The sequence below is a fragment of the Mus caroli genome, chromosome 11, assembly GCF_900094665.2.
Source record: "Mus caroli chromosome 11, CAROLI_EIJ_v1.1, whole genome shotgun sequence".
NCBI lineage: Eukaryota > Metazoa > Chordata > Mammalia > Rodentia > Muridae > Mus > Mus caroli.
In genome coordinates, this window is record NC_034580.1 from 96,031,937 (window position 1) to 96,054,233 (window position 22,297).

General features: G+C 47.8%; 1 protein-coding gene across 1 annotated transcript; it reads right to left on the bottom strand.

The window, feature by feature from the left end:
- Positions 1-14,981: 14,981 nt before the first annotated feature.
- Positions 14,982-20,916, bottom strand: Krt9 (keratin 9). Its single transcript, XM_021178038.1, has 9 exons — positions 20,628-20,916; positions 20,305-20,591; positions 19,128-19,210; positions 18,846-19,002; positions 18,413-18,574; positions 17,606-17,731; positions 17,276-17,499; positions 16,290-16,927; positions 14,982-15,001 (listed from the first exon to the last, which is right to left on the bottom strand). Exons 1-9 carry the CDS (start codon positions 20,914-20,916, stop codon positions 14,982-14,984), a joined length of 1,986 nt encoding a protein of 661 aa, XP_021033697.1.
- Positions 20,917-22,297: the final 1,381 nt, after the last annotated feature.

Here is a 22,297-nt window from a genome sequence, read left to right on the forward strand (position 1 = left end):
TTCTTGTCTGGTCATTTGCTGGGAGGAAAGATGCTGAGAGGCGGGGGACAAAGAGGAGCCTCCTCCCCGCCATTCCTCATGATGAGCTTCTACGACAAGTCAAGACACAACTGCTTTCCTTTGCTGCACACTGCTCTGGGTAAGAGCGTCTCAGGAACTGTGAGTGATCTTGTGACCTTCTTCATTAGGGACCCTGAGCAGCCTAGGAATTCCCCTCCCAGCTGAGCAAAGTGAGTGGAGATACCCTGGTTGCCCCAGGACCATCCTTCAAAGGTCATCATTTCCCAGACATACATAGTACTGCATCCTGTGCTCACATAGTCTGGGAGCCTCTGGGTACTGTTTCCTCTTCCTGGAAACTCAAATGCACTTTAAGGAAACAGAACCTTTTGAGAGTCTTGCAAACAAGAGAAACGTGGCTTGTTTGCTTCCAGATTTCCTACTTGATATTCACGCAAGAATTTTGTAAGATGTGTGTGTATGCGTGTGTGCAATGCATGTGCGTGCAAGTATGCTCACTTGTGTATGGTGTATGAGATGCACGTGTTCTCACTTGTATGTGGTGTGTGTGAGAGGTATGTCTGCAAGTGTGCTCACTTGTGTATGTAATGCATATGTGTGCAAGTGTATGAACACGTAGAGGCCAAAAGCCAACATAAAGAGTCCTCCTCCCTGTTGCCCACATTAGCTTTGAGTCAGGGGTTCTCCCTGAACCTGGAGCTCACCAATTTGCTAACCTGACCCTTTACTGACTGAGCTGTCTCCCTGGCCTCTTGTTATTTTACTTTTCAGGTGAGAAATTCTTTTATACTTATAATCCAAATATCCCTTAAATATTTATATTTTCCAGTTTTTTTCTAAGAAGCATAGCAAAACACACGACTGTATACACATTTAAATATTGAAGTTTTTGAGGAGGCCAAAAGAGGAAGAGGAAACTGACAGCCAGCCACAAAGCCCAAGGGCATGGTGATTGATGCCTCAGAGAGCCAATGGTATGGTGCACACCTCTAGTGCCAGCACTCAGGAGGCAGAGGCAGGCAGATCTCTGTGAGTTCAAGGCCAGCCTGGTCTACATAGTAAGTTCCAGGCCAGCCATGAAAGACCTCATAGTGAGATCTTGCCTCAAAAGAGAAGGGGGTTGGGGAGAAGTTTAAATAAATATAAATGCCTCAATAAATTCAGATAATTCAAATTAAATCAATAAATAATCTTATTCCCTGGACTTCTAATTCTTAAAGATTTCATTTTATTCAGAGATAGTATCTTTTTTACATTCTTTATTTGTGTGTGTGTGTGTGTGTGTGTGTGTGTGTGTGTGGTTTATGTACACCACCTGCATGCAGGACTCAGGGAGGCCAGACAAGGGCCTCAGATCCTCTGGAACTGGAATTACCAATGGTTGTAAAATAAGACCAAGTGAGTGGTACGGACTGAACCTGGATCCTCTGCAAGAGACACAAGTGCTCTTAGTCCTCTCTCCATCCCTTATAGTTAGTGTTTATCAACACCCAACGAGATTATACAGCAAAAAATCCACAGGCCCAGGGACTGCATGAAGAAGCTCACACTGTTATGAAAGGAACTCCTCAGCGAGCCTCCCTCTACCTCTCACTGTTTGATGTTGGGCCTAGCTATTTGCTGTGAGTTTACATTTTTCTTTGTTTCCTTGCCATTTACCCAAGCTTTTTATTAGACCTGATGGAAACACCTTTGGAAAATTCCAGTGTGTGTTAAGTCATGCCAAGTGGAAGGGGGTGGTGGGAAAAACTTGGTTCTGTTCATATTTGTGCCTGATAAAAGAGAGAAGAGCCCTGAGGGTGGCAAGGGCTTGTGACAGCAGAGATGGAAGACAGAACCCCAGGGTACTGTATGTCAAGACCAGGGAGATAACTCAGCTGTACTGAACTCAGCCCTCAGAACCCACATTGAAAGAAGGAGCAGAAGAAAGAAGAAGAGAAGAAGGAAGAGGAGAAGGAGGAAGAAAAAGAAGTGGAGGAAAAGGAGAAGGAAGGAAAAGAGAAGAAGAAAGGAAAAGAAAGAGAAGGAAGAGGAAGAAGAAGAGGAAGAGGATGAAGAAGAGAAGGAAGAGGAGGAGGAAGAAGAAAAAGAAGTGGAGGAAAAGGAGAAGGAAGGAAAAGAGAAGAAGAAAGGAAAAGAAAGAGAAGGAAGAGGAAGAAGAAGAGGAAGAGGATGAAGAAGAGAAGGAAGAGGAGGAGGAAGAAGAAAAAGAAGTGGAGGAAAAGGAGAAGGAGGAGGAAGAAGAGGAGGAGGAGACACTGACCAGTAGTTGTGGCACACAACCTAGTAAGCTTGGTGAGTCCAGGCCAGTGAGAGGCCTTGTCTCAATTATAGAGTGGGGTAGCCCCCTGGAGAGATGGCTCGGTGGATAAGAGCTCCGACTGCTCTTCCAGAGGTCCTGAGGTCAATTCCCAGCAACCACATGGTGGCTCACAACCATCTGTAATGGGATCAGATGCCCTCTTTGGTGTGTCTGAAGACAGTAATAGTGTACTCACATAAAGAATTGATTCCAGTAAAATTCAGGGTTTTCTCATGTCAATGTGTCATCCTAGACCAGTGGTATTTCAGAACTGTTACTGGTGATTGCAAGGAGCGTAATCCATTCATCCCAAGTAGAATGAAGTAAAATCACTATCATGCTTTTAAAGAGCAAAACAAAACAAAAAGAATGGGGTAGCACCATGATTTTTCCATGGCTCAGAAAGTCAGTGAGGACCACCCATCACTGAAACCCAGAACTGAGAGATAGCTGGGATGAATTCCACATTCCCATTGTGGCTGCCTGCTTCCCAAGAAGAGCATTTCCAGATAGTTCCTGTTCAGGCGAGGCACCTATTTCTGTACTCGGTAGGTGTCCTGTGGTTGTTTTAGAAAGAATAAAATAACAGTGGGCCTGGGAGTGCAACCAAACCAGCCCCTTTGCTGGCTGGGAAATTGGTGGCTGTGGAGAACAAAGTTCATGACACCAATAAAGTATCAGTCCTAGACAGAGGAGGTGCCGCTGCCCTGGTGATGTGGCCGGGATGAAAGTAAAGACCACTGACCAAAGTAACAGTGACCACAGTTGTCATCCCCGTAGCACGCTCCTTGGTGGAGAAAGGAACCCAGCTGGTGCACAGTGCTTAGCCACAGGGGGGTTTCAGAGATGAAGTGGGATAGACAGAAACGAGGAGCTATTGAGGCACTGGACACCACCAGCCCTAGGGTTCCTCAGGGGAAGAAACAGTCCCAAAAATGTGCTAGGCAATGCTCCCCAGCTCAGGTGTGAGTCCCCTATGTCAGTCAGAATGGAGACCACTTGTTGGCTTGCCAGAGCCATTCTCCACTTCAGTGGTCCACAGCAAAGATGGCTGGTGTTTTGCACAATGAGCAATTCTTAGCCAATTGGGTCTTTGCCCTCCACCACAGGAGAGATGGTATAGGCTTGTCTGTCACCTTCAAGATGTAGTGCAGGCTCTCCTCCTTCAGGATGTAGTGCAGACTATCCAGCATGCCCTCCCTGATTTGCCCTCCCACCCTCTCCAGCCCATCCCTTACCATCTCTCACAAGCCCCACCCTACTCTCTGGTTTATAGCTCTAAGACGTGGGTTCTTGACCTCCAGTCCTCCAGGCCTGTTCCCTCTGTCCATTCCCACCCAGCACACAGCACCTCCACTAGCTATCACCTGGGTAAAGCCAAGCTATCCATCATTCAGGCCTTGGCCAATCACTGCCTCCCCCAAATGTTGCCTAACTTCTAAGACTGAGTCAGCCATTCTCCCTAGGTACTCCAAGTCCTTGCACTTCTTGTAAAGGAATTCGGTATTCTCTAAATGGTTTTGTTATCATTAGTATTGGTGTTCTTTAGGTCTTAAAATTTAGGTCTCTATGGGGACAGAACCTCTGTCGTCTACCACAGGCATTGTAGTTGTACCAGTAACTGGCCCTGGCATGGCATAGAGCAGATCTGAAACACGTGCATGCTCCAATGTAGGGATCAATGACTTCATCAAGGTGGCCAAGGTCTGGACCACAGCTTCCAACCAGCCGCCAACTGCCTCCCATCTCACCTTCAATCTCAGACTGCACTTTGGGGGATTGGTAAGTTCTTTTTCATTTCTCTGGGTCTCCTCTGACTTGACAAAAGTTCTTTGCACACCCCAATATTTCCCAATAATGCTGAGAACCAATGGAGGGTTCATAGTTGACCAAGTTTAGCCTAAGCCAAGATGAGGATGGAATATCGCTAAGACTGAAGTGCTGGTGGCAGAGATTCCAGAAGATAGAAACCATCATGGAATGGATGGATGGATGGATGGATGGATGGATGGATGGATGGATGGATGGATGGTATTCTTTGAGGCCTGTCTTATCCAGTACCCCTGTTTCTTGCTTATTGTTCACATCTCATTAATTTAACAAGTTTAAAGGGCTTCCTCAGGGACACAAGAACCATAGATCCCATCTTAGGAAGTCTTAAAAGTTGTTAAAATACCAAAGAATCCAGAAGACTGAATTTGAACCCATAGCAACCTAACTGTGGGTGACTTGGGTAGGTCACATTCTGCCTCTTCTCAACCAAATCAGTAAATGACAGCAATGCCCACCAGACGTGGAGCTGAAGCCTTCCTGCCCACTGTGGCTGAGTCAGGAGAGCCTGTGCCGTCTCACAACCCATCCCCTCCATCTCCGAGGGCATCTGCTGTGAGACTCAGCACCCAATTGATCACACTGCTGCTCCCAGCACTGCACTGGGCAAGAGTGGAGACCTCACCTGTTCAGGTCACAGTTGCTCTTCCAATCCCTGATAGGAGAGACATCCCATAATTTACTGTTGTGCTCATTGTCACCGTCATCCTTTTGCTTTGTTGGGAGACAGGGTCTCAGATATCCCTGGCTGACCTCAAGCTCATTATGAAGCAGAAGGCATCCTCAGACTTCTGATCCTTCAGTCTCAAGCTCCTGAGTGCTCAGATCTCAGGCATGTGCCAGCATTCATGTTCAGGCCTGAGATTCGGAGAGAGCATCAGAACCGGAGGCTATGAGAGCTCGCTGAGCCAGCCACAGCCTTAACAAGTAGGAGAGTCCAAAGGGAGGAGACTCAGAGATCAAAGCCCGGAAGATTTACAGGTGTCAGAATGACAGGAGGAGGGCGTCCAGAAGGTTTTCAGCAATCTGGCTGTTACCTTCATTTCTCCACTATTCAATCAGTCATTTACCCCCCCCCCCGCCCCCGGGCACCGGCAGGCCCAGGATCTTTTGGGAGAAACAGGGGACTCAGGAAAGCATCATCTATGCAAGGGCACAGGTTATGTATGCATACACACACACAATAGATGAATAATTTTTTTAAAGATTTATTTATTTATTATATGTAAGTACACTGTAGCTGACTACAGACACTCCAGAAGAGGGCGCCAGATTTCATTACGGATGGTTGTGAGCCACCATGTGGTTGCTGGGATTTGAACTCTGGACCTTTGGAAGAGCAGTCGGGTGCTCTTACCCACTGAGCCATCTCACCAGCCCCATGAATAATTTTTAAAATAAAATATGAACAGCATTGTGAGGTTTCTGGGAGGAATCGTGAGAGAACCTGTGTGTGGTACTTACCACAGTGCCCTGTCCATCGAGCATGCAGTAGGTACTCAATAAATGTCAGTCCCAGCTCCTTCCTCTTATAGATAGTTGTTTCTTAATCTTGGTCACACAGCTTGACCAAAAAGGAACCTTAATCTAAAGTCTGCATCTCCCCAAGATGGAAGCCATCAATTAGCCTTCTATTCAGAGCACAGGCTCAAGGCCAGACTCTCCAAACCCAACACATTGCATAAGCCTGTAAGCCAAATACTAATGTCTTGAAGAGGGAGGCACCCAGCGTAATCTGTTCTGGCAGGAGTGACTGCCAGACACCCGGCTTCCACAGCAGCAGTGCCAGAGGTTCCGTGGTGGCCTGCAGTGGGACATGCTATCGAATCCATGCCTGCAGCTAGTGTCAAACATAGGCGTCCTCAGGACTGCAGCCTTCAGCCCTGTTCTCTGAAAACCCTTCCTGGCAGTTCTAGGACTCACCTAATGACACTTAGTGACCTCGCTTCAGGGTGCGATTCCTGTCCTTGCAAGAAAAAACCCCAATGGGTACAGAAATCTGGGATGGGAGTGGCTGATGATGAAAGAGTCTTCAGGGCCTGGTCTCAGGTGTCTAGGCGACTATGTTTCTCACATCTCAAGCAGGCTCCCCAATTTCCACACCAGCGTCCTCCACCCTAATCTTTCCTACCAGCAGACAGCAGCTACTCTAAGATTCCCAGGTATCCTCGGTCAGTGTTTTGTTCTGTTTTGTTGTGTTGTGTTGTTGGTTTTTTGGCACCATGCAGTTCTTCAAGAAATCCTGACAATGAGTTCTGCCTTTAGATCATGTTCATAGCCTAACCATCCCCAGCCATCTCTGCTCTAAGCACCAAGGCACCAAGGACTCTGTCTGTCTGTCTGTCTGTCTCTGTCTGTCTCTCTGTCTCTGTCTCTCTCTGTCTCTCTGTCTGTCTGTCTCTCTCTCTCTCTCTCTCTCTCTCTCTCTCTCTCTCTCTCTCTCCCCCCTTCCCCCCCCCTCTGGAATACTGTTCTTCTGTCCATCTCTGTTCCAGCCTCTTCTCGAATGGCACATCACTCTTCTGCTCAGATCAGTCATGTTCGTCGTGTTCATCAGCACCTGCTACCATGACAACCTCAGCATCCCTTCATTTCCCCCTTGGTGAGCATTTGTTTCCTGATCACATAGACACTGATGTGGCTGCTCCTGGCTGGGCAGCTCTCTTGAAGGTCCTTATCCAAGCAGCACATTCCTAGGGAGTCTCTTCACCTCACATCTTAGAGCTCTTTGCCTTTGTATGTTCCAAGGTTCCCTGAAAGCAAAGACCGAGTTCCTGAGACAGCCCTCCCAGGCTACGAGTGATCTCCCCAACTCCAACCTCATCAATGTCTACTGAGTTTCTCTCACACAATGTTCTGGCTACAGGGGCTTTATCAGTCTCCCTTGCACACCAAATACATCTCCATGTAGGGCTTTCTACACCTGCTATATGTGCCTGGAGTAATGGCTACTTACTTGCCTCTGGACTCAGAGTCTTATAGTCCACCTTGGCCACTTGCCACAGTGTACCTGTCCTCTTCCCACCACCCTTTCTTTATGCACCTATCACCTTTAAATACATACATTCCTATACACATATTCATATAGAGAGAGAGGGGGTGGCAGAGAATCACCTTTTTACTGTACTGATTTAGTCTTTCTAGGGCACAGAAATGGTTTAAAAACTAAATACAACTATGGAGTTGGTGCTAAAAAGAAAAATCACACTTTTGCATTTCTGAAGATTAATTGAAGATAGCTCTGATTAAAACAAAGCCGTCTAGTAAATATCTGTCCATTTTTCACACTGAATGACTTAGCCAAATAGGAAGGGACAAATGCATCCATATGAAAATACTTTATACCAACTATAAACTATTTCACAAAGCATCTGTATTATCTTCATTTGCCACATGCACAGTTTGCCCTTCCTTACCTCTGATATAATTCTAACAGTAGCAGAATGTTTGGCTCTTCCGCTCAGTTGGTGATGTCCTCCCACCACTGAGAAGGGAGGCTGGATTAGAAAGAGCTTAGCAAGTATTTAACTAAGAGCAGCTGAATGGGGGCTGGGTGTAGAGTTCAGTTGATCGTGTTTGCCCTGGTTTGATCCTCTTGGCACTATATAAAATATCACGTAGTACACACACACAGCCTCAAGCACTTAGGAGGTGGCAGCAGGGTGATCAGAAGTTCAAGGCCAAGCTTGCCCACCTAGGGGAGACTGAGGTCAGCCTCAGCTACAGGAGACCCTGTCCAAAAAAAAGTTGAATGAATACCATAAAGACTCGAATGGTCTCAATATCTCTGAAGTCAGTAAAAATGCAACTGTGACTAGAGCATTGGACTCTACAGGCTCCTGAATGCTAATAAAGTAGGTGTTGGCTGGTTCCTGCTGACCACACCTGTAGATCCTAGAGAAGAAGCAGTGGACTTGGAGATCTGAGAGACTGATTTTATCTTATTCTTTGGGCCAGTGAGATGGTTCGGCGAGTAAGGACACTTGCAAACAACCCCGATGGCCTGAGTTTAACCTAAATAAATAAATAAATAAATAAATCTTGTTTATTACTTTGTAGTTACAAAGCCTAAGTAGCTGATACGCTCAAGTTTGGATTTCCTAAGTCACAAAATCATTTCACGTTTGAACCACAGAGTAATCTCTTACAGATAATTTAAACTGAGCCAGGCCTGATAGGCACAAGCCAGCTGCTCAGGAAGCTGAGTCAGGAGGACTGCAAATTCAAAGCCAGCCTGAGCAAATTAGCAAAGTTTTGTGTCAAATTTTAAACCATAGAAAGAAAAGAACACAGTTCAGTGGCCAAGGGCTCCCCTGGCGTTTTTGAGACCCTGAATTCATCGCAGTGCAGGGGGTGTGAGGGAAGAGAGTGGGAGTGGGGCAGTTAAGCCATGACTTGGGAAAGATGAGACTCAGAAATTGAGAGCACTATCTGGAACCTTTCCTATGTCTTGGGGAAATTAATTGACTCACAGTACCCCAAGTTCCAAATTATTCTCAAGATCCACCCTGAATTGTCTGCAAAATTACAGGCAAGCCAGATCCCACACACCTGGGGGAGGAGGCCAATTTCAAACTCCAAGGCTTGCACAATAGGGAAGCTTCAAGATGCCCTCAGAATACCTGCAGAATGTGAAGGCTGGCTTTGCAGATGGCCTTTTGACCAAGCTCAATGAGTCAGTACAGAGACCAGTACGGAGGCCAGATGACCAGCTTCCAGCTTGAGAGAGGGAGAAGGTCGAAACAACTGCTCAGCTGGATGACAGGCACTGAGGTCCATCCTGCTCAGCATGAGGCTGTTTCCAGAGAACCCCTGAGATCATGACGAGGAAGGGCTCTGAGTACTTAGGGAGCCTGGGAGGTTGAGTGAAATCTTCATACAGAAACCTGCTCTGTCAGTCCCAACAGTGACAGTCTAGAAGACACCATCCACACCAATGGTTCTCAGCCTTCCTAATACTGAGACCCTTTAATACAGTTCCTCATATTGTGGTGACATGCAACCTTAAAATTATTTTTGTTGCTACTTTATAACTGTCGTTTTGCTACTGTTATGAACCATAATATAAACCTCTGGCATGCAGGATATCTGATAGGCGACCCCTGTAAAAGGGTGTTCAACCCCCAAAGGGGTCACAGCACACAAGTTGAGGCCATTGATCCAGACTCTGGCCATGAAAAACTGCAGCACAGGCACCTGGGTGTGGTAGCACCCACCTGTTATCCCAGCATTTTGAAGGTGAGAGCAGAAGAATTCGAAGTTCAAGGTCACCCTCTGCTCAGAGCAAGTTAGAAGCCAGCCTGGACTACATGAGCCCCTGTGAGATAATAGAAGGAAAAGAAATATATAGGAATGGTTATGGGGTATCTTTAGAAAGCTGAGGTGGAACACTGGGTAAGGACTCCAAACACCTTGCTCAGTTTTGCCAGGTGTCACACGTACAAAAGACATCACTCTCCTCCCACTTCCATAGATCCCAAGATATTGGATCTTTCTGAGCTTCTGTGCCTACCCAACAGTGTCCTGTTCCCTTTCACTAGCCCCTCTCCCAGTGATGTGATACAGCCTGTGTCAAATTGCACAAGCTCTCCTTCCACGGGACAAAGGCATACCTCCATCTGTACCTGCCTCTGTGAATTTCCTATGCAGTATGGGGGCTGGGTAGGAAAGAAATGGGCTGTCTTCATTTCTTTTCCTCTCGTTCTGATTAAATGCTCTGGCAAGAGAAACAGAAGGGCGAGAAGGTTCATTTTCACTCACAGTGCAAGAGGAAGTCAAAACAGTGGGAGCGGGAAACTGCTGGTCATGTGACATCCACAGCCAGGAAACAGAGAACGGGATGGTAAAAGTGAATGCTTGGTTCCTGTCTCCGTGTTCTAGTCCCGTGAAGAGACACCAGGACTGTGGCAGCTCTTACAAAAGAAAGCAGTTAACTGGGGCTGGCTTACAGTTTCAGAGGTTTAGTCCATTATCATCATGGTGGGGAGTATGGCGGCGTGCCAGCAGATGTAGTATGGAGTTTTCTGTAAGCTGTGTGCTTTTCCTCACATGACGCTCCTCCAGGAATAAAGACTCTGAGACTTAAATATAATTACAAGCACCTTGGCCAAAAGCTTTGGCCATGGAACTGACTGGCCCATAACTGAATTAGCCTGTTATTCCCATCTTAGCATGCCATGTGGCCTGTTACCTCAGCTTTTATGCACCTGTCTTCCTCCAGAGTTCCCAGAGAGAATCTCCCACATCTATTCCCCAAAACTATCTCTCTCTCTCTCTCTCTCTCTCTCTCTCTCTCTCTCTCTCTCCCTCTCTACCAGATGGCCCACCTTCTAATTCTGCCTCATCTCATTGGCCAAAGGCTTTTTTATTGACAGGTGAATGCTCTTACATAGTACACAAGAGATTATCTCTACAAGCAGGCACTAGATAGAACAGTAGCTGGGAGCTACATCCTGACCATAGGCAGACAGGCAGGCAGACTGACAGACTGACAGACAGACAGACAGACAGAGAAAGAGACTGGACCTGGCATGAGCTTTTGAAACCTCACAGCCCACCCCCAGTGACACACTTCCTCCTCCAACAAGGCCACACCTACTCCAACAAGGCCACACCTACTCCAACAAGGCCACACCTACTCCAACAAGACCCTATCTCATCCTTCTTGAGTAGTGCCATTTCCTGATGACTAAGTATTCAAATACATGCATCTATAGGCACCCCAGAAGCTCATGTTTAAACAGAAGAAAGTATGGGTACCCAAGGCCAAGGGTCATGGAGATATCATCTTAGGCATCCATTTAACACAATGTCTATTCAAGATTCCCTTGAATAAGGCAGGCCTGACACAATTGACTTGAACAGGGAGGCAGGGTCATGGCATCCAGTTGAAGGGGCAGAGTAGTTACACAAAGTTAAAAGGAGCCAGGGTTTCTGTTATAGCCACTAGAGGAAGGAAAGAAAGGTTTGGCTAAACGCAGCAGGAGCACTGTCATCTGCAGGGGAGCACTGCCTGCAGGGGAGCACTCTGCAGGTTGTAAACATCAAGGAGGAGAACATATGGTGGACATTTTCCAGAAACACAATCCTTCGCATGGACCAGATGGCGCTGCCATTTTCCTCAGAGCCTCACCTCTGTGGAGGTGGGAGGAAAGAGGCTTTGCCCTTCTCCTCTGGGTCTGAGACCAGGGTCCTTGACACAGTCATGCCCATGCCAACGACACACATTCACCCAGTCCTTCAGGATTTCCGCCACTTCCATCACCCTGGGGCTTGTGGGCTATACATGCTAGCCTGCTCTGTGGGTGGCAGGCTACCAGTCTCAGAGCATGTGGACAGTGTTCCTAAGGATAACATCCAAGGTTTTCCTCTGGCTTCCACATGCACGCTCGAGTTCATGTATACGCACATACAAACAAACATATAAATATTTTTTAAAAGCTTGGACAGACATTCAAGCTTTTAGATGATATATTAGGTCCCATCACTATGCAAAGGACCTGAGACAACTCCAAAGGAGAAAATACTGGCTTTGGCCCAGGGATTCTAGCTAGTCTCTGGCAGCTTGGCCCTGGGCCCGTGACCCTGTGGACAGTAAACTATGCAAAGAGCAGAGTGGAGGAAAGTGCTCACCTAAAGGTGGTGAGACAGCAGAAGGAGAAGAGAGATCGGGGTACGAATAATTCCCTTCAAAGACATGCAGTTCAATGGCCTAGCTTTCTTCTTGTACACCCCACCTTCCAAAGTCTCCACTACCTCCCAAAAGTGAGGTTTGATAGGTTATTTCTCCGCCAATGAAATGAGCCAATTCAAGCTGGGTGAGTTCACTGGCCCCGAGAAAGGAGGCCAGGGAAGTAGCCATGGGACAAAGAGAGTGGAACAAAGAGAGATAACAGGAGGAGGGGGGGGAGAAAGAAGAGGAGGGGAGAAGGAGAGATGAGAGATGAGAGAGAGAGAGAGAGAGAGAGAGAGACAGAGAGAGAGAGAGAGAGAGAGAGAGAGAGAGAGAGAGAGAGAGAGAGAGAGAGAAGCCAAAATGTCTGGATTACATAGGGAAGAGCCTGTGGGGGAAGGGCAGCTCGGCCCCTGGGCTGGAAAGCTCAGGGTTGGGTGCAGTGTATGCCAGGTAGGGACAGAGGAATGCTGGGAAAACCTAAAGGCCAGGTCTGCTTTAGTGTGTAAAATATGCACCTCAGTCCCCTGTCCCAGGTTCCTAAGCCAAACAAGGTTATCTAGGGGTCGTCTTCAACCCAAAAGCCTTTGGGAGTCATTTAAAGTCCATTTAATGTCTTTAATGTCTATCACAAGTGGCTTGATGTGCAGCCATGGTCCCTGAAGAAGTGCCTAGAGAGGAGGGCTGTCCCTAGTTTATGAAGGAACTTTGCCCGTCAGTCCAATCAGAGTGCTTGATGACTCCCACAGGATGCTCTTCATGCTTCCCTGGAGCACCCTGCTTATGCCTACATTTCGCTCTCTGTGAAATCTTCCATTGCACAAGCAGCACCATTTTTTTTCTTGTTTCACTCCATAGTCATCCCGTGACTTCCTCATGGAGCACAGTAGATGGCTTGCCCAATATGGACTCCATTACCGCTCCTTATACACCCGTACCTTTCACCGTCTGACTCTCTAGCTCTTGGCCTCAAGAGGAGTCTGTTGCCCCTGCTCTCAAATCTAGATTAGGTTGTGACTGACTTTGGCCAACACCATGAAGGCCAAGAGACTGTTCCTCAAAGGACCTTGTGTAGCTGCCACTTGCGTTGGGACACTGGCTCACGGTAGCTGACTGGAAGGTGAGCATCACACATTTGTCCTCACCACCCCAGCCAGCTCCCAGGGAATCCCAGAGGAAGAACTGCCTAGCCCTTGCAGCTAGCCACAGATGCATAGAGAAAATAAAAGTGTTCTGTCTAAATCGCCAACTGCAAAATCACAAGGCGTCTTAGTTAGGGTCTCTATTGCTGTGAAAAGAACAGGACTAAAGTGACTTTTACGAAGTTAAAACATTTAACTGGAGCTGGCTCACAGTTTCAGAGGTTTAGTCCATTATCATCATGGTGGGAGGCATGTCAGTGCGCAGGCAGACATGGTGCTGGGGAAGGAGCTAAGAGTCCTACATCCAGCGGGCAACAGGAAGTAACTGTGAGCCACCGAGCTTGGGCTTGAGCATCTGAGACCTCAAAGCCCACCTCCACGGTAACATACTTCCTCCAACAAGGCCACACCTACTCTGACAAGGCCACACCTACTCTGACAAGGCCACACCTACTCTGACAAGGCCACACCTACTCTGACAAGACCACACCTACTCCGGCAAGGCCACACCTCCTAATAGTGCCACTCCTTATGGGCCAAAAATTCAAACCCATGAGTCTGTGGGAGCCATTCCTGTTCAAACCACCACACAGGACAAATAAATGATCATTTAAAGCATTAAAGAACTTCACGGTGAGTCGCTTTATTGTTTCTTCTTTTCCGTTTGTTGTTGTTCTTTGCTTGCTTGCTTTTTGTATTGGTTTTGTTTCGTTTTGCAAAACAGGGTTTCTCCGTGTATCTCTGACTGTCTGGAACTCATTGTGTAGACCAGGCTGGCCTCGAACTCAGAAACCCTGCCTGCCTTTGACTCCCAAGTGCTGGGATTAAAGGCGTGGGCCACCACTGCCCGGCTGCGTTGCTTTACTCTTAACACAAGTTAAGTGACAGAAAAATTAACCAACTCTTTTCAAAAATCAATTCAGTTAGCTCTCTCTGAACCTCTCTGTTAAGGCCTAATATAAGGAACTTAAGGTCAGTCTCCCCGAGCCTGTAAATCCCAGCTACTCGGGACACTGAAGCAAGGTCACAAGTTCAAGGCCTTCCTGGACTCCGGAGAGCTGGGAGTGTGGCTCAGTGGTAGAGTGTTTGGTTAGCAGGAGCAATATAGGTTTAATCTCCAGGAGGACAACATGCGAACAGGGGTCTGGAGAGATGGCCCAGTGGTTAGGGATGCTTTCTACTTCAGCACCAGGTCTCAATTCAGTTCTCAACACCTGTATCAGGTGGCTATCCACCACTACCAATTCCAGTTCCAGAGACTCTGATACCCTCTGGTCTCCACAGGTACCTGCAGGCACATGGTACACATAAACTTATGCAATCTCTCTCTCACACACACACATATACACATAAATAAAAACAATTCATGAATCTATGGTTAAAAAACAAAGAAAAGGAAGCATAAAAGAGGAAAAGATTTAGGGAGCATGTAGTAGCTCAAATCATGGCATAAAGGTATGGTCAGGGGACAGACAGACTGTCATGGGACAGTTGGCCATCTCCCTTTTTGTTAATTTGGTCCATGGGCTCAGCCTACAAGGTGTCACCCATATTCAACATGGATCTTTATGCCGTTAGTTAATTCATCTCTGGAGATAAGCTCACAGACACGCCCAGACGAACATTACCATCTCCCAAGAGAGTTGCAACTCAGTCAAGTTCACAACCAACATGAAGCATCACGCTACTTCATCTCACGGTACAAACACCTCAGAATCCAAGTTTAATTTGCAATAGGAAAGCTTTACTAGGAAGTCAGGACAAGGAAGGGAGTGGGGCCACCCCCAGGACACAAAGAAGAATCACATTCTCCCCAGCCCTGAAGCCTCCCCAGCAAGGAACAGAGCCAAGAGATGTCCAGAGGCACAGTGCCAACTCCATCCAGTTCCAAACGGCTACCCCAGCTTGTGGCCAGCTTGTCTTGATGTCAGGATGCAGTAAGGATGCTTCATGTAGCTTCTGCCCTCCCGGGACAGTCTCAGCTGGGGTCCGGTGGAGAAAGTGAATCAGGGTTCTAGTATCGCATCTTGTGCTCTGTGGCAGGGCAGAAAGGAGAGAACAGTAAGAAAAGAGACTCTGGGCAGTGACTTGAAGAAGAAACTGGGGACAAGAAACCTGGACCTCATAGAGCTGGAGGAACCTGAGATCAGAGCACTGTAATCACGAAGCCTCTGGCCCCACCCAGTTCACCCATCTCTCCTGTAACAACCGTGAGTTTGGAGAGAGCCCGTGGACCAGACCCTTCACCACCCCACAGCATTGTCAGTAAATTCTTTGGCTACCCAGACAAAGATAGCACCAACCTCATTCCTAGATTCACACCAGATGCCCTACAGAGCAACTGGACATTCAAAATACATAAGATACCTTGTAAGTGAACAGTTTCCTGATTCTAAAAGGATTCCCTAAGCTGCCCATTGCAGCGCTGTTATCCTGCCACTTACTATAACTTCATATTGAATTTTTTTAAAAAATGAAACCATAGCTTAGAGGTCAGTGGCTTTATTTATTTATTTACATGGGTATTTTCTGCCTCTGTGTATATAGGTGCACTGGATATATGTGTCTGGTGCTCTTAGACATCAGAAAAGGGCATGGGATCCCCTGGAACTGGAGTTATGGATGGTTGCAAATCACAATGGGCACTGAGAACTGAACCCAGGTCCTCTACAAAAGCAACAAGTGCCCTTAACAGCTGAGCATCTCTCCAACCCAGATACTTAATTTTTACCACATTAAGTTCAATTTGTAAATAAAGATTATTTCATGGTGTAGAGACCACCTCCCTTGCATGAGTCCTTCTCAGAGGCAGGTGACGGCACCCGAGACACATCCTCCTTTCCACAGTTGTACTGTGCACCGGTTGCACTAACTAACCACTGACTAAGACCCCTGTGTCTCTTTTCCCTGTGTTGTTACTGATCTGAGCCTCCCATCCTAATGAAGGCTGAAGGCACTGGCCATGGCGCCCCACAGGGCTGAGCCCGTCATTTGGAAACTACATGATCATGAGGAAACAATTTACTCCTTCTGAACTTGGTTTTCCATAAGTAAAACCTACCTATGGGCTACAATAGAAATGTACATGACAGTTCGGTTTTTCAGTCCATCTCCTCTAATCACTGAGACTCAGATCATGTGCAGATCTAATTTCATCTAACGGTCAATTTGGAACCATGTGTGGATCTATACGTATGACTCTAAAGACTCTCCTAGAAATCCATTCCATTCAGAACACGCAGTCCTGCCAAGATATCCAAAGATACACAGAAAAGGAGAGTTGCCTCGCATTCACGAGGCTGAGGATTCAGTAATTCCTTACCTTGTGAATCATCATCGCAGTCGGCAGACTTTGAGGAGGACTGGGATTGAGATGGCCTTCTATTTCCTCCACCATAGCTACCCCCGCTTCCTCCTCCATAGCTGCCTCCACTTCCTCCCCCAGAACTGCTTCCTCCTCCATAGCTACCTCCACTTTTTCCACCATGGCTGCCCCCACTTCCTCCTCCATAGCTGCCACCACTTCCTCCTCCATGGCTACCCCCACTTTTTCCACCATGGCTGCCCCCACTTCCTCCTCCATAGCTGCCTCCACTTCCTCCCCCAGAGCTGCTTCCTCCTCCATAACTACCTCCACTTTTTCCACCATGGCTGCCCCCACTTCCTCCACCATAGCTGCCCCCACTTCCTCCTCCATGGCTGCCCCCACTTCCTCCACCATAGCTGCCCCCACTTCCTCCTCCATGGCTGCCTCCACTTTTTCCACCATGGCTGCCCCCACTTCCTCCTCCATAGCTCCCTCCACTTCCTCCTCCATAGCTGCCACCACTTCCTCCTCCATAGCTGCCACCACTTCCTCCTCCATAGCTGCCACCACTTCCTCCTCCATAGCTGCCACCACTTCCTCTTTGTCTTCCTTTGCCACTTCCAAAGCCAATTTGTCCAGCTCCAGAAGATTCACTGAGGATAAAGGGAAACACACAGATATATATACAAAGATGAACCTGGACAGAATTAAGACTTAAGTGTGAACTGAGGCATCCCATCTGGGAGGGAAGGGTGCCTTCCTCTCCCTGGAGCAGAAGGTATCCCCTTTCAGTGTTACCATTCTCCTTTCCAAAGCTCAAAAGCCTCAAGAGCCCCCCCCCCCAAAAAAAAAACACCCATAGGGATGAAATCCTCAGTCCATCAGACCCTTGCATACTTTTCTAGATGCTTCTATTCAAGAAGGCTAGAATTGGTAACAGAAGCCTACAGGGACTCCTCTGAGATCTACACTGTAGAATCTACAGACTCCTGAGAACCTACAAGTCTTGCTGGCCGCCTTCAAGGAGCTCCCGGTAAGTCTCAATTTCTTTCTCCAGCCGTGTCTTGATGCTGAGCAGAATGCTGTATTCCTGACTCTGGCATTCAGTTTCTGCCCGGATCTCAGCAAGCTGGGCCTCCAACTGGCTGATCTGTTCCTGGATCTGCTGCAGCTGGCCACAGTAGCGGTTCTTTGTGTCTTCCAAAGCCTTCTCCAGGGCTGATTTCTAAGAAGCGAAAGGAAACTTTAGGAGGGATGTTCCATTCCTTGTCCCTCCTAAAGGTTGTTTCTGTGCCCTGCCCTGGTAATGAATCTGGAGCAGGACAACCCACCGTGGTAAGCTGAGTCTGCAGCTCCACATTCAGTTCTTGGACAGTGTGCTGGAGCTGGGACACTTGCTTCATGTTGCTCTCCATCTCTTGGCCACTATTGGTCATTTGCTGCTCAATCTGGGTCATCTGCAAACCAAAGGCTCAGTTAGGGACAGACACAGCCAAGAACATCTGTGGGAAAGACTGTGCCTCACTCACCAGGCTCTTCACCTTTAAAACCAAGGCTTAGACCAAGCCAAGGATATACTACTGAATTCTGGGTCCCACTGACCAGGTTGACCAGTTCTCCAGACACCATATTCCCTTTCAGTAAGGTTTCAAGGCCCTTCATTCTATGTCCCTAATCCCCTTTCTAGTATTGGTTTCTTATTCACATGCAGAATGGCATGCCTTTATCTATCATTCTCTGTTCCAAGCTTTGGAGACCAGGGAAGAAGGGAACAAGCATGGAACTCAGTGTACCGCAGAAGATACTAGATGTCTCTACTAGAGTCTTACATCACACAGGATTATAGTGAGTTGCCCACTCTCTGGACAACATACACTAATAAACTATGCATGCCTCAAGAGTGGCCATCTTATTTGGCTCACCTCTGAGATCTTAGCTCTTCGCCTAAAACTGGTACCACTCCACAGTTGTGTCTCTGTGGGGAATGAAGAAGAGTACACAGCATCCGTTGGAGGATGAAAGGATAGATAGAGCTATGCTGAGAGATGAAGAGGCAGAAGGATGACGAAGGAGATGAGGAGTGGAAGGATACCTGAAAGGTGGGTTAGAAAACTGAATAGGAAGCCCACTCTGCTCACCTTGGACTCATAGTGTTGTTCAATGTCCTGGCGGTTCTTAGAAATGAGCTGTTCGTATTCCTCACGCATGTCATTGAGGACCTGGGTGAGATCTGTGCTAGGAGCAACATTTATCTCCACATTAACATCTCCATCATTCTGGCCTGTCAGCTGGCTCATCTCCTGCAAGGAGGAAGAGGGCATGAGGTTAGAAGTGGGACCCCTCTTGCCATCTTTCAACCCTTTCCCACCAAGTCCACTCAGAATGCAAAAGAGGAACATCGTTGTGAAATCAAAGCACAGCTGCCATTGCATGCCACCTGTGAGGAGCTGGGAGTGTCCCCTTCAAGAGTGAAGAAGAGGGCTCTCTCAGCCCAGGATCCACAGTGCCCCCTACGATCTCTGCCCTTCTATTCCTCCCTGTACCCAACAAGCCACAATAACAATAGCCTACCTCCTTGTGGTTCTTCTTAAGGGCATTCTTCTCGTCCTCCAAACTGTCAAGCAGTATCTCCAGATCAGATTTCGCCATAACCAGATCATCCAACACCTTCTTCAAGCCATTAATATCACCTTCCACCCCTTGGCGCAGGCTCTGCTCCATCTCAAGCCTGTAGGCAAGTTATGGGTACAGAGTGATCAAGAGGGCACCAAATCCTACTAGGACCTCCAGAGCTCTGAAAATTGGGTGGGAGATGGGATGACAATAAGGAAAAGGAAGGGGGAAAGGACTCACTTAACTCTGAAGTCATCCATAGTCATGCGAGTATTGTCGATGTCCACGAGAGTTTTGTTGTTCCTCACCGTGAGATCCACAATCTGAAAGACAAGTTTGCCTAAACAGGCCATGCTCCCTTGGCATGACCAACCTCAGAGAGAGGAGGAGACCAGATGTAGCCAGCAGAGGTGTTCAGGAAGCAAGAGTTTTCCATCAGCTTGTATGCTGCACGACACCCACACAGCCTTCAGCAGATGTGCCCAGTGTCGTCTTCACTCATTCGACAAATATTTCAACATCTGCTGCAAAGGCGGTGTAGGGTCTAAGACAAATCCCAAGGAGCCCACCATTGACCTCAAAGTCCAAACCATTTCATGAGAATCATGAAAAGGAAAGGTTGCTTTGGCTATCCTGGGAAACCGGGAAAGGCCTTGGAAAGGAGATGACAATTGAACTAGGTCCTAAAGGGTGGCTAAGACTGCATGTGAGTAAATGGGTGGAAGGAATCTGCAGTTGGAGAAACAGCACATTCAGAAATACAAAGGTGTAAAAGCAGGAGGAATGAGTGAGAACAGTAAGGAACCCAACTGTGGACTCCTTTATAGTGGAATCTGAATGTGGGATATCACTGTGACTAGTCAGTGCAACACAGAGGGTAGCCGTCCACTTACGTTAGCGGATAAATAAGAAGATTCCAGGCAGATGGATGGGTGGGTGGGTGGGTGGGTGGATAGATGGGTGGATGGGTATCAACCTCACAACCAGAGAGTCTCTCTATCACTTGATCAACCACCCTGTACATCTGAGTTCTAAATACCTGAGAAGATTAAGTGACCAGCCCAAGAGAAATGGGACAGGAAGAATAAGACTGAACTGAAACCAGGTCAAAAGAAAGCTCCAGTTAGGTCCTAGCCTTGCTGGTATTAATCCAGGCTTCCTCCCTGCTATGGCCAAACTCAGAATGAAATAGCAGAAAGCCAAGCCTCTAAGACCTTAGAAACCAAACGCAAGTTTGCTTCTGATGGAAGTGTAGTTTCTAAAAGATGATTTTCTGATATGTCTTTGCTTGGACTCTAGAATCTCACCTTTCTGTGAGAGAGGTTGAGAAGGGGAGGGAAGCAAGAAGGGAGGGATGGAGGGAAGGAGGAAGAAAGAAAGAGAGTGACAAAGACAGAGATTTGACTCTCATACATACTCTGTCCTTCAGGTCTTCGATGGTGTCATAGTAATGAGTGTTGTCCTTCTGGAAGACTTTGGGCCCCCTCTTTGAATACCAGTCCTGGATCTGCTTCTCCATGGTAGTGTTGCTCTCCTCCAGTTCTAGTACTTTCTCCATGTAAGAGGCCAGACGGGAATTGAGGTTCTGCATGACGATTTTCTCATTGGTGTTCAGAATACTGCCTTCACCACCTCCAGAGCCACCACCAAAGCCACCTCCAGAGCCACCACCAAAGCCACCTCCAGAGCCACCACCAAAGCCACCTCCAGAGCCACCACCAAAGCCACCTCCAAAGCCACCTCCAGAACCTCCACCAAACATACCGCTGTAACTCCCTGTACTAAAACCCCCTCCATACCCTCCACCGTAGCTAGAGCCAAAACTGCCACCACCTCCACCGCCACAAGCCGAAAAGCCACCCCCACCAATGCCACTGGAAGAGCTAAAGCGGCCTCCTCCTCCACCAGCCCTGGAGGAGCGACTGAAAGAAGACCGCATGCTGCCTCCGCTGCCCCCTCTGCCTCCTCCTCCTCCACCACAGCTGCTGCTGCTGCTCCAGAAAGATGAGGAGATCTGTCTGCAACTCATGGTGCTGCCTGCCAGAGGATGTAGCCAGGAAGCGGTCTCAGGGTTGCTGGGTACTGAGCCACCCCCGGAGCTGCCTACTTATACCCCCTGCTGAAGGTGGCACGCCTGGGTGTGTCCTCACTCTGTGCCAGCTTCCCCCCATAGACTCAGAAAAGGTCTAGGATATGGGAGCAGCAGAGAAGCCCCAGGCTCTGCGTCCCTTGGTGACTGCCCGTCAGCAGCCCAGCCTTTCTCCATTGTGTGAGGTAATTTGAAGATATTAGGCTGTCAAGGGCACCATAAATCAGCCCTGCTGCTGAGGGGCTGACCTATATCCTACAGTCTGGTGTCTGGCTGACCTTGACAACAAACCTGAGACTCAGACCTCTCAATACCTAAGACCAAAACTCCCTCACCATTGGTTGTCACTCTCTAAACTCACCCTGCCCTGCCTGTACCTGGTGGTCACTGTGGGCTGAGATAGGAGCCTGGAAGTTACGTGAAGGCTAGGGAAAGTGCAGCCCCTGCCCACAGGGAGCTTCCAGGGTAAACAGAAAGTCAGAACCTGCACTAGTGATGCCCCCATCAGATGGGAAACTCAGTTGTCACGTCCTTTAGGCTGACAGGAGAGACAGGGCTGTGCTCTCAGGACATGCCAGTTTGCTGAGACAGTGCTATATGGCCAAAAGATGGAGGTAGATGCACAGCTATGCATCCTTCGGGGTTCCAGAGCAGCATATAGAAGTCACACGGAAGACTGTGGGAAAAAAACAAGCCTAATAAATACAGATGCCTATAGCAGGAACATAATGGGCCTGTCTGACCCATGCATGCGTGCATGCGTGTGTCTGTTATGTGTATGTTTGTGCATGTGGGTATGTTTGTGAATGTGGGTATGTGTGTGCATGTGTATGTACGTGTGTATGCATATGTCTATGTGCATGTGTGTGTGTATGTTTATGTGTGTGCAGATGCATACATGTGTGTGCCCATGTGTGTGTGTATGTGTGTATAAGCATGTATGTGTGTATGTGTGTTGGTCATATACATGTGTGTACTTCCTTTGTCACTCTTCACAGGGTCTCTCACTAATCTTGGAGCTTACTGATGCTTCAAGACGTGGCCAACAAGCCTCAGGGATCCTCCTGCCTCCGCCTTCCCAGCATTCTGCCTTACAGTGCACTGTGTGGGATTACACCGCTCTGCCCAGCTTTATACATAGGTTCTGGGGATCAAACTGGGGTCCTTGTCCTTCATGGCAAGCATCCTAACCACTGAGCCATCTCCTTAACCTCTTTCCTGATTCTTTTGCAGAGTCCCAAAGTATCACAGAATTGATACTTGTTTGCGTGCCTGTTTTATATTTAGCCCTGGAGGTAGCAAGGTACCATGATGTGACATC